The sequence below is a fragment of the Poecilia formosa genome, unplaced genomic scaffold (assembly GCF_000485575.1).
Source record: "Poecilia formosa unplaced genomic scaffold, Poecilia_formosa-5.1.2 Scaffold38, whole genome shotgun sequence".
NCBI classification, from domain to species: Eukaryota; Metazoa; Chordata; class Actinopteri; order Cyprinodontiformes; family Poeciliidae; genus Poecilia; species Poecilia formosa.
This window is the reverse complement of record NW_006799977.1, coordinates 134,598-151,920: the sequence shown is the minus strand read 5'-3', so window position 1 is coordinate 151,920 and position 17,323 is coordinate 134,598. Positions and strand designations below refer to the sequence as shown.

At 39.9% G+C, this 17,323-nt stretch overlaps 1 protein-coding gene across 1 annotated transcript in view; it reads right to left on the bottom strand.

Annotated features, from left to right (window-relative positions):
- The window catches only part of gpc1a (glypican 1a), a 39,861-nt gene continuing 22,538 nt past the window's right edge, over positions 1–17,323 (bottom strand). Inside the window, exons 2-10 of the mRNA XM_007550805.2 lie at positions 10,437–10,595; positions 8,429–8,646; positions 7,962–8,135; positions 6,606–6,771; positions 5,681–5,811; positions 4,987–5,124; positions 3,929–4,059; positions 2,375–2,550; positions 1–1,388 (exon numbers count right to left, since the gene is read on the bottom strand). Of these exons, the coding sequence (XP_007550867.1) occupies positions 1,216–1,388; positions 2,375–2,550; positions 3,929–4,059; positions 4,987–5,124; positions 5,681–5,811; positions 6,606–6,771; positions 7,962–8,135; positions 8,429–8,646; positions 10,437–10,595 (1,466 nt within the window). The 3' untranslated portion in view covers positions 1–1,215. The remainder of the gene's footprint in view (positions 1,389–2,374; positions 2,551–3,928; positions 4,060–4,986; positions 5,125–5,680; positions 5,812–6,605; positions 6,772–7,961; positions 8,136–8,428; positions 8,647–10,436; positions 10,596–17,323) is intronic.

Below are 17,323 nucleotides of genomic sequence, written 5' to 3'. Positions count from 1 at the left end.
TCTGCTACAATCAACCAGAGTTTAATGGATGAAAGGTGATTAAATACACTGATGATTGAAAACCCGCCTAATACAGAGTCCCAGACTGCATCAGCATGTGTGTCTTCAACGCTGCTGCTATGTGTATAAATTAATATGTCTGTAACAGGAACGTAGTGTAGACTTTAACAGAAGGCATGCCAGGGTAAATAATATCACCAGTCAAATGTAGAAAGAATCTTGCAAAAATTCGGTATATATACAAACCCAGGCAGCTTGAAGAACCGGAAAACCTTTTTTTTTGTTGTGACACCTTGGTTTCATAACGACAAATCATTACAAAACCTCAGTGTACCTGTGTGCAGTGATGGATTAAGCTTTGGTTTGATGTAGTCAGCCACTTTGAGGTGAGTTACCTCTGAACGCATTCATTAAGAAATCTTCTCCTGCAGTAGCAGTACAGCAGCTTTTCTCTTTTTGTTTCAATCATCACGTTTTCTTTTGTGGTAACTTCGAAATTCCTCGCCCTCGGTAAGCAATTTTTAGAAAATGTGTGTGCTCTTGCTTGTTGGAGGCTTTGATGAGGCCATTCCTTTATTTAGAACGGTAACAAGCCGTTTAAAAACTGGACATTTCATTTCCGGCTTTGAAGTAAAGGTAAGGTAAACTGATGCGATCACAACAACTCAGACATTTCAAGAGTGCGATGACTTCTCTGCATTGTTTTCCACTGAATGAACCACTTGTCAACATCACAGATAACGTGGATTTCATTGCCAGTAGAGTATTATGTTGTACATTCATGGCTCAGTATGGCGCCAGTTTTTAAGGTAATGTACACAAACATTTACAGCGTACATGGTTTGCTTACGTCAGACAAACTTGAAGAATAACATTTAAAAAAAATCCTTGGTGAATGCACCACAGATAAGGTCACCTGCTGGCTGGATACTGGAGCTACAGACATCTTCTTCATCGTTGTTACTGTCGTCTTTCAAACATCCTCATCAAAAGATCCACTGACCTCACACTAATTCACATTCAAACTAAAACACATCGAAGCGCAGCAAAGTAAAGACTAAGGTCAATTTTCATTCCTTTAAGTCAAGGAAAATGTTCATCCATTCAACAAAATGTCTTTTTGGCAAAGTTTCGTTCCACTTTTCCTCCCATTCAACCCCATTTCCCATGGTTCAGCCCTCAGGCCCCTTCGTACAAAGCGGTGAAGGGGGTCCATCATCGCTGGAGCAGCAGGACGGTGAATGGGAGCAGCAGCGGGACGCCGATGCCAGGCGTGGCCGCTCCTCCGACTGGCTTGGTCTCCGGCGCGTAGGCATAAAGTCCCGGCCTGCTCCGAGCGCACTGACCGCTCAGACACATCCCGCTGCCTGAGCCGCTGATATCCTCACCTGCAGAGTTATCAAGGGAAATTTAAATAACTTGCATCTATTTTCACAATGCAGCCGTGAAGGAGTCGATTTGACTCCCGGAGAGCTTTCAACCTCCAGTAACTATTTTAAACTGAACTTCCTGTGGCTCAGACTTCACGACTTTTCCTAAAATGACTCGCTTTAACAACTCTAAAGTATAGGATATGTGTCACACAAAATGGGGAAGTTATTTTTACTCTTTATGAACTACATCTGGAAATTGCAATGGCAACTGTAATTTAGTGCAAGCGAGTTACAGGAATCACGAGTGACCACAAACAGTTTTGGTTTATGGGTGGAATGATGGAGAACTGGAACAAATGAAAGCAGCAGTTGGATTGTAAGGTGTAAGGCTTTTCATTCTGCAGGAATCCAAACAAGTGAAATCAGTGATTAATATTAGATAATAAAACTTTAGCAGTGTTTTGCATTTTAACACAAATCCCTTACTGTGGATTTCTTACCAGACATAATTTCATCCATGAGCTCTGCAGATAATTATGCACTCAGTATGTCTTCAACATGACATAATCTGTACCGTAAAATGCAATAAACAAATAAAGTAATCAGGAGTGGAGTAAATCAACCAGTAGGAGGAATGTGAAGTCAGCCACGGGGCGCTGAGGCTGTTTGAGACAGCAGGATTAAACTTTGTGATTTAAAAAAAAAAATCAAGAAATGTTAAGCTGTCAACAACAGGTGCCATTTGTTTTTCAGTCTAAGTTGAATTATTTGAAACATAGATAACCTGGGGGAAAGAAGACTTCTCATTTTTCAATTCCTTTTTTCGTTCTCTTTCTTCCATATTTGCAAGATTTGTAAAAGACGAGCAGAGGTCTTTTCAGAGGAAATATAATTCCCACAAATACCAACTTTTGTTTACTATTGCCTATTCTTGTGTTGCATTAGCAGAAATGTAGAAAATGTTGAAAATATGTAAACCTAAGATTTTGAAAGGGTCTTACTTGCATCCTGAAAGTCGACATCATTGCCTTCCAGAGCATCTTTTAGCCTGTTGCTCATTATTTTCAGTTCCATGATCTGCTGCCGGATTTTCATGATGGGTTTTGTGATGTCGAGATCCACTTCTGGGTTGTTGATCTGATTTGCCAAACCGTCTCCCATCACCCCTGGAAGGTACCTGATAGGTGCAAAATGCAGCTAGTGAACCACTTTCACATCGCCAGTAAATGAAAGACAAACAACCGATTACAAAATGATTAGAGATGGTAAAGGAGAGACACTTTACATGCAACGTCCTGTTCTTTAGATTTGGGTTTTCATTACATTTTGCTGCAAATCTGCCTAGTTTGCACGATACATCAGCTAATGAACACAAACATTCCTGCACTTCTGTGGTATTGAAATGTAGATCTAATCATTTCTCATATAATTCTTAATTATTTTCTTGTCTCCAGCTTGTTGTGAATGCAAAACAATCCTGCTAAACTCCAGTAATTGCAGGTCAGCAGAAAAAATATTTTCAAGAAACATGGCTAGTTTTAAATAACTCTAAGAACAATCAGCAAACCCATACTTTTCACCAGTCTGCAGCAGATATGGACTGCTGCAGGGAGAGGTGGGTTTAAAAAGTAAGTAAATGAAGCAACAAGAAATGATTCAGCAATTTGTATTAAAAATTGTTAGAGTTCAAACTTGTAAACCACTTTTAGGCTTTAACAATGTCACTTTAGTTACTTCATTTTATCCCTGATTGGAAAAAAAACTGTTAAAGTTCTTATAAAATCCACCAGAGGGAGACGTAGAGCTTTAAACAGTTCACACTCACACAGAATGCATTCATCCTTCAGCTGTCACACCCAGCCAGTGATTCATGTATATTTCATGGTTCCTCACATTATTCAGATAAGGAAGACACATTTATATGAATGTGTTTTAGAGGATAAATCTGACAGCTTGGCTGCGATCCAAGCACTTCAAACACAAGGAGATGCTGAGTGTGGGTGAATGATGCACATATAAGCACAGCGTCACGTCGCTCTGTAATCCATTTACCCGCCAACTGAGGGAGGTTTGCTTGTCTGTGTGGCTTTAAATGCTTCAGCTAAAAAACCTGTGTGCAACAAACTGCTTTTTACAACCATGGATGCAACTTTATCCCAGTATAATTGTAAATGTGGCAGAATTGAGATTTAATGTTCTTGTATTTAAGTGCAGGAAATTGTTTCCATCATAACAGCTTCAGCGTAATATGCGTCGTCTCTTTCCTTTCTGATTGGTTTTCTTCTTTTTTCTATTATACGATTGAAATGATTTTTTTCACACATGCAGAAAGACTGCAGACTGTTTTTCTGAAGAGAGTGCTGCCAACTGCACCACTTTGCACCCCATTTAATCTTTTTTAATCAGAAAATGAATGCATTTGACTGAAACAAAATGAGCCTCTTTACATAAGAGACGCATCTGTAAATTTAGGGAACACAAAGAGTAACTCTTGACTAGTTTTATAAATTAATTAAAGATGACCAGCTCCCATCTTTCTTCTGATTCGCTCTCACCTGGCTTTGGTCATCCCGTTCCAGCAGTTGTCCTGACTGTTGCTTTCAGCCGCCAGTTTGCTGCACAGCGCTACCGGCAGCTGGACCCAGTACTGACGCATGTCCCTCAGTTTACTGGACAGATCTGACACCTGAGGACAGAACAAAAGCAAAAACAATCTGTTCAGTTCCACTCGTTTTTATCAGTGCTGAAAATCTCAGTTTCACTTTAAGATTCACTGAGAGTTTCTTGAATCGTCTTAATTTCTCTGCACTCTCAGACACAAATTATATATAAACGCTGTTATTTGGCTAAATTCCAGTTTAATTCCTTCAAAACTGGTTGTAAAATATCAGCTGAGTGTGTGGCATCCCGTGGAAGGAATTTCACTCTAATGAAAAAGACAAACAGCTATTGAAGAAGATCAGACATAAAACAGTTTCTAACTTTTATTAAGTCTAATTAAGGTGTCTACAGTGGTAGTTTTACAGTAACAGAACCCAAATTATTTCACACAAGTTCTAAGTATCAACTATTCAAAAAGCAATGAGCTAAAGTTACGCTACACAAACTAAATCTGGGATTTTTATTTTTTAAGTCTGACCTGTCTGCTAAGATTTGGACAGATTCAGAATTGTTCATCCGATATCTGTTCAGTTCTGTTGTTCAATACATTTCTGACTAAAAATGGTTCATATTCTTAGTTTTGATGCATTTCACAACAAATATAAGACTCTTTAGCAAATCAAGCAGAAATTGTAACTGATTTATCGTTGAACCTCTGATTAATACACAGTTCTCTTTGGAAATTTAATATTTTCCATTTCAACTTGATTCATATGTGTAACATTAATGCAAATAAGTAAAAAAAAAAACACAGAGAAATAATAAAGGATGATATTAAAGTTAGCTTGGACCAAAGCAGACACAAAGGTGACTGATAACTTTCAGCAGGATAATAATCCCAAAAAATTCCAGATAAAAACCAAAAATGGTTCATGAGACACAAAGTTCATCTTCTTCCATGCCTGTCAGTTTGGTAGAAAACCTGCAGGATTAAAATGCAGCGGACACACACCTGTATTTCCAGTCTGAGTCCAGCCGTCGGGGACGGTTTGTATTCGAACGCAGTCAGCGAGCCGCTCTTCTTCTTCTGCTCGTGGGCGTTTGGACTTCCTGTTCCTGGTTCACCTGGGGAGCCGCATGTTTGGTACACCTGCAGGAACGATCCGCAGGCTTTTACCATGTTTCTCAAAAACTGCACGTCCTCAATTCACCGCTTCATGTTTTATCTGAATCGCAGGTGACGAAGCTGAAATATTTATCTGGTGTTTTGTTGCAGCACGCAACTAATTTTCATTATTTCTAATTAACAGGCAATGAAGACGACTGACTGAACAAGACAAAGCTTTCTTTAGTTCAATTCATACAGAATTCACTTTTCAACTGGATGCATTTATTTTTTACAGAGATAAAAATAACGCTTCTTTTCTTTTTAACTTTATTCTTCCTCACAGAAGGTTTCAGAAACTGAGAGTATGTATATATGAAATATTTTGATATTCATTTCTTGCTCAGAGGCAAATGGAGAAAGAACATTTCCAGTTAGCTGTAAGAATAAAATAATCCACTAGATGGCGCCACTGGCAAACGTTTCAAATAGCTCTGAACATCCCTATTTGTGAAAACTTTATTTTGAAATTAAATTAACAAAATAGTTTTATTTGATTCAAGAATAACCTTGAGACGTCGCATCTCATAAAATCTCTTACCTTCGCTGTAAATGTGTCCATGTTTTCCTGCAGATAGTGCACAGCTTCGTAGATCCGGATGGGGATGGAGGACAGAACCACGTCCATGCTGGGTTCTGTGCTGAAGCTGGACGCGACTTGGATCATCGTGTCTGAAAGCAGAAATAAACACAGGAATCAGAAACCACTGCTTTACGTACGCAAGCTGTGGAAACGCTTAAACAGAAAGGGAATCAAAAAAGTAACAATCCACCAACAGTTTAAACCAGAAGTTTAAAATAAATCTTTTTACTCACTCTCTGAAATCCCACAAAACTTTTCTTGTTTTAGGTCTAGTAGAATTATAATATTATTTCTATTTACTAAATGCCACGATAACGAGAGAAATAAAATGTCAGATTATCTTTTTAATGTCTTCAAAGTCAGAAGTTTGCATACATTTCCTCAGTATTCTGGCAGCACTGCCTTTGAACTTGGATCAAACCTTTTGCTTCTCCTCGGACTCCGCTGGGTTTCTGACCCAGTCCTCCTGGACAGAACAGAACTGGTGGGACTGACCGGTTCTGCAGGCCGCCTCACTCTCACAACCTTTCAGGATCTGCCCACAACTTCTTTACAGGATTGAGATCAGGGCTTTGAGGCAGCCATGTCAAAACATTGACTTTGTTGTCCTTAAGCCACTTTGTGACCACTCTGGCCGTATGCTTAGGGTCATCTGAGCTTTAACTCTCTGACTGAAGTCTTGCTTCCATATTTCCACATGATGCCGTTTATTTCATGAAGTGCACCAGTTGCTCTTGCAGCAAAGATGCTGCCACCCTCCATTTATGATATACGAGTTTAACCTTTTTACAACATTCTAACTTTTTCAGTCTTGGCATATTGCAGTCTAATTGATTACGCCTCAAACAATAAGACGTGTTGTGGATTGGCTGGTGTGTCTTACCGATGAGCTCCTGCCACACCGGATCCAGGTCAGCCTGGTTGGCCAGGCAGCCCTTCATGACGTTTGAGCAGTAGTTGGAGCAGGGCTGGACCGAGGCCAGGCCGCGGCAGTGAGGGCAGTACACCAGCTTCATCAGGGCCTTGGTGCACTCCTCAGCGAGAGACACCTGGAATCAGACCCGTCAGATTACAAGACGGAGGTGTTCAGGATGCTTTTGCTTCATTTTACTGCAAATGGTTTACTCCGCAGTACCGAAGCAGGACAACAGAGGGCAGTATTTACACATCATTGCATGAACAAAGAGGCACAACAAATAATGGGGACAGTTAGAAATCTACTTTTAAACATCTTTATTCAAGGAAACTATTTAAACCTTGGCTTCCCATGAGAAAGATGTTACTCCTACTTTTTAGAGATCTTGCATAAAATATATCATGTTAAAAAAAAACATGTTTAAATGTGCACTGGCCATTCATTAAAGTTTCTAACTTTAGTCTCGTGAACAGACTCCCTCGTGTTTAATTTGGTCAATGTTGCATTACAGAGTGAGGTCATGAGGTTTGAGTTATGATAAGAGTCTGCAGTCACAGAGACAGCCGAGCATGCAGGCTGGATGTGAACCGTGATGCGATGGGAAGTTTCAGCAGGTGGCAGAAATGTGTGCAGTTCCTCACAGGAAGGAGAAAGGAATAATTCAAATAATTTAACTCTTATGCAGGTCTGCAAAGAATGCATCTGCATCAAGTTTGTCGGGATTACAATCTTGATCTTTTTTAGAATAATCTAATAAAACTGCAACTCATTATTAAAGAAAATCATATGAAAATCCTATTTATAAAAAATGCTTTTTGATGAGAAACATAAAAGACGACACACACTGCTCACATGTGGGAGTTTGTGGATGATCTCCACTGAGATCTAAAAAAAAAAAAAAAACTCCTCGCACCAATAATTTTACATCAATCTTGTCAACCGTCTAAGAGAGAGCTTTGTTCTGACGGCAGAGGCTGACAGTTCGTTTTCCATTATCTTTGTGTTTCCCATCTGCAGGGCGGAGGATTTTTCTCTCACAGTTCGGGTGTGACAACCACGCAGCCGCCACATCTGCTTTTCTGGGAATCAGCCCAGCAGACATTAGACACATTCCCAAGCAAACAACCACATTATCAATAGTTCAGATGGCATTTTTGCAGAATGCAAACCGTAACTGCTTGTTCAAGCCTGAGCTGATGTTTCCATGTTTGTCCTCAACAGGAAGGGAGGTCTTAACCATGTGTGTGTGTGTGTGTGTGTGTGTGTGTGTGTGTGTGTGTGCGTGTGTGTGTGCAGAAGGAAACACGAATACACAAAACTCACCTGTGAGACCTTCTTGATCACCTCTGAGCTGACCACCAGGCCCTGGACGAACGACCTGGCCGTGACAAAAGCCCGGATCACTTTTGTTTTCATGTCCCGAGGGACGTCTCCGAACGGCCGCAGCGTCTCCTGCTGCTTAGCAACACATTCCAGGTAATCCTCCGACAGGTTGACCTGTCCAACAGAGACGACAGCCGAAAGCAGAACAGATGGGCTTCATGAGGCAGTTTGACTGATTTTAACCAAACATTTACACAGATTTAAAACCATGGATACAATCCCTGATCTCGATTTTTAGGTCTTTTCCTGTGTTCAATTTCTACAGAAGAGGATGAGGAACACTGAAAATAAATTATAAATCATAAATGTTGCATTCAGCTCAGATCAATTTAATTGAGTATTTTTTTCTACCAGCATTTCAAACTAAAGCAAACTCAAAGCACAAGAGGGCATGTTCCTTCCCTCACCTCCGTGGGGGTAGAGGCTTTAAACGTTCGCTCCAGCAGCTGGGACCAGAACTCGGACAGGTTCTCGTCCAGGTTGAGGGCTGAGCCCCGGTAGTACTGACGCAGGTCGCCGTAGAGCTCTGCAAACAGACGGGCGTTCTGGGAGTACAGGGGGCCCAGCGGAGACAGCACCTCCTGCAGCGAGCGCTCCGACTGGCCGTGCAGCTCCGTGAAATACGCTGTGGAAAGAGGAAAAAGTCAGGACACGACAAGCTGACGCCAGACTTGGTCAGCACAGCACAACTAAATAATGTTGGAGTTAAACTGTGCAGATTTATCTCTGCCACTCCATTTCCAGCTCTGAGTTTTAGTATCTTTTTAGCAGAGCTGTGCACAACTGCTGCGTCTACAAGGTAGTTTAAAGTAACTGAATTCTTTCCAGGTGATAAAGTGATACCCAGCAGCTGGAAAGACATTATGGAGAACAACTGCTCAATAGCAAATTAATTTCATCAATTCAATCTGATTTAAATGTTATCCAAAACTCCACAACAAATATTATCTCAATGCACTTTGCTAAACAAACTCAGGTGTAATTCCCAGGTGTTCGGCTGAATTCTGCTCTTTCCATCCTAAAAAATCTGATCCGTCACTTCCATACGTGGAACTAAACTGGATCCGTTTCCGATTGTTTTCAAAGCGTCTGCAGTCTGAACGGTCCTGCTGCGTGAAAGTAGCCTAATAGTGATTCTATTCTTTAAGCCGTTCAACCAGATCCTGAAATCGGTTTGAAGAATCTTTACTCGACTTCTCACTTTTATCTGCGAGTCGTTTGGAAGTGATGAATTCAAATGTGGAAAAGTTCAAGCGGTATGACTGCTGCTCTCTGGATCCCCCAGTGTTGTTGTCCGCTTGGCACTTCCTGCCACTGGGTTGTCATAGCAACCTCTCCACCACTGCGTGCCCACTGACTTGGCAGATGTTTCAGGCTGGACGCTCTTCCCACCTTTACAGCCTTCAGTTGTCTAACTTAACTTCAGATCAGTCAGTTCCATTAAATTCAGTCCAGTCCAGTTCAGTTTAATAACTTCACATCTTTACAAATGTGTTCGGTTACTTTTATTGCTTGAGCTTCTTTTTCTTGCCTAATTTAAAAAACAAAACCTTTCTGCGATGGTTCCTTTAAAATTTCCAGTTCTGTTAGATGGATACAAAGTGACAGTGAGAAAAAACAGAGGGAATTAGAGAATCAGAGCTGTCTCTGCGCTATAATGGCTTCAAAGACGTGGGCCGCTGCCAGGCTGCTGTAACCACAACCAGATGGACAGCCACGTTACTGCAAGGCCTTCGCTAATAATAATGTCTCGCTCTGACTTTGTCCTCCTGCTGCCCGGTCTCTGTCTTTATTTTTGACTCACTGTTTCCACTCAGCGGCGATGATTTGTTCTCACTTGCTGTGTCTCCATGTTGGTATCGGAGGCACTTCTCAGTTTTCTTCTTCTCTACATCGCCCTCTGCCTCTGATATTCAGTGATCTGCAGCCTCGACTCCTCGGTGGGTCAACAGCTCATTAGCTGAACTAGCTACTGCCTCCAGGGACAACCTTTTTTCTGGTGTGTGTGTGTGTGTGTGTGTGTGTGTGTGTGTGTGTGTGTGTGTGTGTGTGTGTGTGTGTGTGTGTGTGTGTGTATCCCTAAAGATCAGTGGATTGGCTTATCGCATTTCATTGTGTCTGGCTGACTCTGGTCTCATTATAGCGCCCAGGCAGGGGTCTTCTTGTCACACAGAACACACAAACCTGCATTCACACACACACACACACACACACACACACACACACACACACACACACACACACACACACAATCACTGCTGTTATTGAAGCTGCGGTATTGACCGCCAAACACAACTTTGCAAACACACAACATACAAATGTCAGGCTCCTCTGGGTGCGCTTCTGAAGGTTTGTTATTGAGCTCTGGCAGTAATGAGTGTCTTGTATGCACTCACACACCAGCACCCTACTTACTGTCAAAGCTCCTGTGGAGATTGTTGAAAGTCGCCTGCAGGGACCTGCCGGCCTCTCTGATCAGTCCCTCCGTCTCCTGGGCGCTCAGACCGGCCAGGTTTCCCTCCATGGCGATGGTGCAGCAAGTCGGACCCTGAGGACACATCCTCAGATGTTCACCTTTAGAAAGAGGGAGAGACTCCGTCATATAATTGGAATGCATACATCTTTATGAACCAATAACTAAATTAGTCGGTTTTTCAGCATTTACTCTAATTTACGACCAAGTGACACCTGAAATTACAGCAAATTAACAGCTGAAGCACCTCCACCCTCAACTTAAGACATCTTTACAACATGCTAATCTCTTTTTGTTGTGATTATTTTCAGAGACATAATCTGTGACCTTCAGATGAGGCAGGATTAGGGTTAAATTAGAGATGCATCAATCCACGTTTTTCACTTCCAATACTAAAATCAGAGGATTTTATCATCAGCCGTTACCGATCCAATACAGAAACACTGTGCTGATCCGACTTAAAATCTCTTTTTGTTTTTAACACAGAAATAAATGTACAGAATTACAGATCTATTTCATAACTCTACACACACTTAAATACACCAACAGCTTCACAAGTTTGATCAAACATTAAAAACAACTTTAATTAGTTCAGTCAGTATAACTAGGAAAAGAACAACCGAGGTAAAAGAAATAATAAAGAAACTGACACTGACAAAAAGAGGTTGACCACCTGAAGGCATCACTTAACATAATATTACTCATTTTAAATTAGTAAGAAGAAAAAAATATTCACTTTTTTTATTATTTTCACTTTACTTTTTCACATTGATTAGTGTCTTGTAATTACAACAAACTTCAAACTACCAATCGACTCGGTTGAGTGAGAAGCCTTGAGCGTCTGACAGGGCACACAGTGAAATGATGAATAATAAAGAAAAATCTCCAACGTTCAGTGTCAGAAAGAAGAAACAAACTCCGGCTCTGTTTCAGAGAAAAGCTGGAAGCAACTCGGGTCGTTCAGATCCATCCATGTCAGTCCTTTGCATTAGATGAAATTAGGGCTGCATGACATCAGGAAAATGTGTATTTGTGATATTATTGCTGGAAACTGTGATAACAATTAACCATCTTTTTTTTTTCCAACAACTCGGTTAGATCTTGTATCTTATAAAATAAAAATAAACATCAAGAATACATCCAACTATATACAGCATTCTACCAAATATTGTGTCCAAATGCAGCGATTCCCCACACTACAGAGTGATTTTGTGAAGGTGACTGTGTCCAAAAATGCCAACCGTGTCTCAGTTAGCGAGCCAGAAGGATGAAACATGCACACTTTGTTTGAAACGAAGGATGATTTATCTGGTTCATTCACATTTAAGCTTCTTTAATCAGAATAACTAACATCCAAACTAAATATTTCAAATCATATAGATAAGCACGAATATTTAAGTAATTTAAAAAAAACTACATTTACTTTAAAATGCTGTTAGTATATAGCACCACAATACATTAAAGATCTGCTGTTGCCATAGCAACCTCCCAGACCTCTCAGGTCTTCTGGTTCTGGTTCTGCTCTGCATCCCCAGAACCAGAACCAAACATGGAGAAGCAGCGTTCAGCTTCTATGCACCACAAATCTGGAACAAGCATCCAGAAAACTGCAGAACAGCCGAAACACTGAGTTCCTTTAAACCCAGACTAAGAACCCGGCCGTTCAGTGATGCTTTTGAAAAGTTTTAAGTTAAACGTTAATTAACATTCTGATTGTAATGATGACAAAATGTAACGTTTCAACTGCTGACTTTGTATTTTTATGATGTAAAACACAGAACTGCCTTGTTGCTGAAATGAGCTATGCTAATAAACTTGATTGATGCAGAACTGCCTTGTTGCTGAAATGAGCTATGCTAATAAGTTTATGCTAATAAACTTGATCAATGCAGTATTCCTTCATTAATTTATAAAATGCCAATGCCATCTTTTAAAGATTCAGGGTTCATTAGTCCAGATCAGAAACTCAAATCCTTTTTCCTCCAGTCAGTAAGCTAACCTTCTCTCTCACCGTACGGGTCGTACATTTACAGACTCCACACTCTGCGTTTTTTTGTGTGTGTGGGTTTTCTATCCATTTTCTGAAATGCAAATCTTTTTTTTTGCACATAGAGACGTATTTGACTGGTCTTCCAGTAGCCTGCAGCCAGTCTGCAGCATTAGTCTCATGACAGACACCAGTGCTGTGGATTCTCCTCCGTGTGCGTGTCTGTGAGCCTCCGTCTAAGGTTAGGGGTGAGTAAGTTTCCCCTCAGCTGTGTGCTTCACTGCTCTCCGCCTTCTTAGCAGCTCCAACGCTGGTGGCTGCTCGTGTTAGCGTTAGCGTGCGTGTGTGGGTGTGTATTTGGGTTGCAGGGCAGGAATTTGTCCATCGCAGTAAGTGGAGCAGAAGAGAGACGCCTTCATCAGCAGCTCTCCGTGAATCCTTCACTTGGTGGTTTGTGTGCAGGATGTGATAACAGGGAGAGAAATCAACAGTGGCAGCTGGATTACAGGAAGCAGCACCTGATGTAGCACCTTGATTCTACGCTCTCATCTTTTTACTTTACAAAACCAGTCATTTTACATTTTCTTTGAACTTCTAGCCTCCATGCACAACTTAAAGGGATGTTATTGTGTAAAATATTTTTGTTCTGCTTCATATCATGTTATAATGTTATTTCTTCACCAAAAACATACTTGGATTTCTTCCAAGTAGGTCAGGAGAGTCAAACTCATTTTCATTTTGGGTCATTTAAAAAATCTGAATGTTCTTAAAGGGCCAGTTATGCCAGAATCTATTTATAAACCCACTGAAAATATCAATAACTAGCTGTTTGTTTCAGTGTTTGTTACAGTGAAAAAATATTAAACATCTTTTCACACTGATCAGTCCATCCACGATTTTTTGCAATCAAAATCACAGATTTCGTGGTGCTAATTTAGAAATATTTGTAAGGAATCTGTGTGACAGTTGTGCTAATTGATAATGTTAAACATGACTTCTTTTATTTAAATCACAGACTACAACTTCACATCACGTAAGGCTGGGGCAGCAGTCACTTATACCCAATGTTTTTGGCCAATTTTGAGAAAAAATTGCAGTAAAATCAGAAACAAATCTGGGGATCTGTTGATTTTGTGTGAATTTTGCAGATTTGTGAAAAACTAGAGGGACTATTTGATGTAATTTGTAGTCTGGAGGGCCACACAGAAAGCTCCTGCAGGCCAGATTTGGCCCCCGGGCCTTGAATTTGACACATGTGGCCTAGATGGAACAAGCGCCACGTTCGAGGCGAGGTTTCTCCTCTGAGCTGCAGTTCTCACATTTCTGCATTACAGAGCAGCTCCACCACTCAGTCCCTTCAGACTAGCCGCAGCAATTAGCAAACACCTGGTGGAACTGCATATCTGCTGAGCTCATTACACAATCTACATCTCATTGCAACGCTGGTAAAAATGTTGCTAAAGGATTAATAGAGGAGCCATGTTGTGATGATTTCCTGAAGTTTCAGAAAGAGCAGGAGTTTTTAAAGAGACAGAGGCACAATTTCAAGATTCTAAATTACTAAGTCAAATTTACTTTTAAGTCATATTTGATATGTCATAAATCAAATAGTGATATGTCATATTTGATATTTGACAAATGAAGGTAACATAATTACTTGATTGTGCCCTAAAATGATTCTGGAAAACACATAGTACTCCCCCTTTCACAACCAAAATACTCATCTATTAACTCATTATAATCAGTTTTAAGTGTCAAAAGCAATTCATTTAGTCTACAACCAAATGCATCTGTCCTCTAATCTTAACACTAGAAATGCCAAAGTTCTAGAAGACCATAAAATCAGACAGGAGGAAGTCATTTTGGCTCAGACGTTTCCAAAAACAAAAACAGAAAACACCAACACTCATTAGTGCAACGTCTTTCACTTATCAAAAGCTCCCAAAAGCTTGGAAGTTTTAGGCTGGGAGAAAAGAAACGCTTCTGCGAGACAAAAGTCTTCAAAACTTCAAAACTCAGTGGAGGAGGCTGTAAATAAATAGGGTGAGTGGAAAGTGAGAGGAGATGTGGGTCAGGTGTAATCAGCCTCAGTAGGTGATTTGGTTGCACACACCGTGTTTGCCCTCAGGCTGCAGCATATATTTCGTTATGTCTGCATCTTGAGGGATGAACACACACAAGGTTGCACTACAGGAGACCCTCGTTGACATAACTCATAGCTGTCAGCCGCGGGGAGACGAGGAGTCAGAATGCTGCAATGGGAGGAGTTCTGTCCATCTGCAATGAAAACAGCAGCTTCTTTAATCAACACTGAGTGGGATTGTGACGCTGCAGGCAGCTCATGCTCAGATGTCCCTGATTAATAAGGACTATTCTCAGTTTAACCAGATATGATCTGAGTCAGAAGAAGGGGTGGAAATTTCTCCACATTGAGATGAATCACCATGAAGAGATGGATGACTCTGCATTGACAAAAACAAACCAATAGTTTGCTGCCAACAAATAATTTAATTACACACTTGTTAATTGTAATAAAGTAGCTGAAGCAGAAGATGATCCAGACTCCATTAATCAGTCGCCATTCTGTCTCGTCTGCTTTATACGTTTACTTTAAAAGCCATAAATTAGCACAGCACTGTATTATGTACTGTTGAAAAATAAAATCTACATAGTCTCTGTAACATAAATCAAAATTATCCAACACAAATACAGTTTAAAATGACACTAAAACAAACATTTCCATAAGGATTAACAAAAGTATTTCTATTCACTCAGTGCCAGAATGAGAAAATGAATGTCTTGTAGAAATGTAGGTTCTTAAAAGCCAAAAGTATTTGATATAATTGCATTTTAAACTACATGACAGGTTTACAGGTTTTGGATATATCATAATAACTTGCTGGATTTGCCTTGTTCACACACAGTTTTCAGCTTTGTCCACACATTTTCTACAAATCAGGCCTTTGTAATGGCCAATAATGTTTACTTAGTTTGTACTAAGTAAACATTTATTAGTTCCTGGTGGAACTACACGCTGTGCAGTTCTACCAAGTGTTTGCCACAAAGCTAAATTTAAACTAATTTAGTTGTATTCTATGACCCAACCATGTAGCATTAGAGCTACTTGAGGAAAAGCTTTAATTTGCAGGCATTATTATAAAAAAAAAACTTTTTTCTCATTTATTTTACTGCTTCTACTACTTTATTAATAAAACACTTAAAAAACACATGTGCAACAAAGTGCTTTACAAATAAAATCAAAGACATTTAAAACATAAAAACAATAAGAAAACAGCCCAATATGAAGCAAAAGTCTCAGGGTGTGTCAAAAGCCAAGTAATAAAAAAGCAATGAGAGATTGTTCCACATTAGTTATTTCAATTTTTATGAATATTAAATCCCAATAATTAGAGATTTTATTTCTGTAAGACGCTCAGAAATAACCATCTTCCTTATTAAGCTGCCATTCAGCAAATAGAAATAATTGTAGTAACACTAATTGACTAGAAAAAGCTAATTTCTGTTTAGTGGAAAAACGTTAATCCCCTTTCATACAGCATGTAAATGTGGCTACATTTGACATCATATGCTTAAAGGTATTATTTCTCATACTAATTTAAAATGAGGATCATTTTGGATGTAAGCAGCACCAACAGGAGCCACACAGTCAGATATCTGTAAAGTACAGCGTGCTGCAAGGCCAAGCTCAATAAAACTCTGATTAGTCTGCTCATTGCTGCAGGCACATGTTTATTCACTTCATGATTTAGAATTGGGTAAATATTTTAGTACTGATTACGAGCAAAGTTCTGATGTTAAATTTATGAGGATAAACATCTTTAACGCACCACCATCTTTGGCTTCCACACAGACTCCCACAAAAACCCGAATCTATTCAGATCCAAACATGTTCCTCGTTTTGCCTGCAGATGTTGAGCAGCCAAACGCGTTGGCCACACCGCGCACGTCAAGGCAGACAGTAGCATTTAGCATTTCGTTTCCCTTTTCCCACTCAAAGCATCTGGCTCAGACTTCCTTCTTGGCATCACGCTCTTCTGCTTCATCAGCCTTTGTTTCCTCACATTCCTCGTGGCAGATCCTACATACCTGAGCTCGTCTTGACAAGTGAGCCGTCCCCACCGAATGTGCTGAACAGACAAACGGCCAAACCTGCGCCAGTCTGCATTCTGACACTTGAAAAAATATCCCAATATTCAGCAAAAAAAACACCTTTATCAAGGCCATGGAAGGTGAGGTGGCAGGAATATGAACATCTGCAAACTAAAACAAATTCAGCTCTCAGAAAAAAATAAAATAAAATAAAATTTACTCAAATAACAGGAATGAAATTCATTAATTATTTATTTAAAATCTGAAGAACTGTTTACCTCTGAAACCTGATCAGAAATGCATTAAGGATTTTTAAACATCTTCGTTGTTGCATCCTGCAAGCTTCTGCATCATACATAAAAATTGTTTTCTGTCAATAGTTACGAGTAAAACATATTTATGAGTTACGAAAACATGTTTTCTCCCCAAGATGTGATTTTTTTAATGTGCCAACCATACTGAGATTTGCAGAGAAATGTTAATGTTGCTTTAAGAACACATTGAGACACTGTCTCTTTTTTATGAGGAGGCCTGGTAATGGTTTCTTCTCAGGTTGTTACCACAACAAAATGCTCGAGACCATCATTCGTTACCATGCCAACCTCCACTGCAAGATTTGCAAAATAAAATAAATAAGAGAAGAAAATTCCTTAAAACTAAAACTGGGCGATACAAGAAAAAAATCCTGTCTCTCTCTCTCTCTCTCTCTCTATATATATATATATATATATA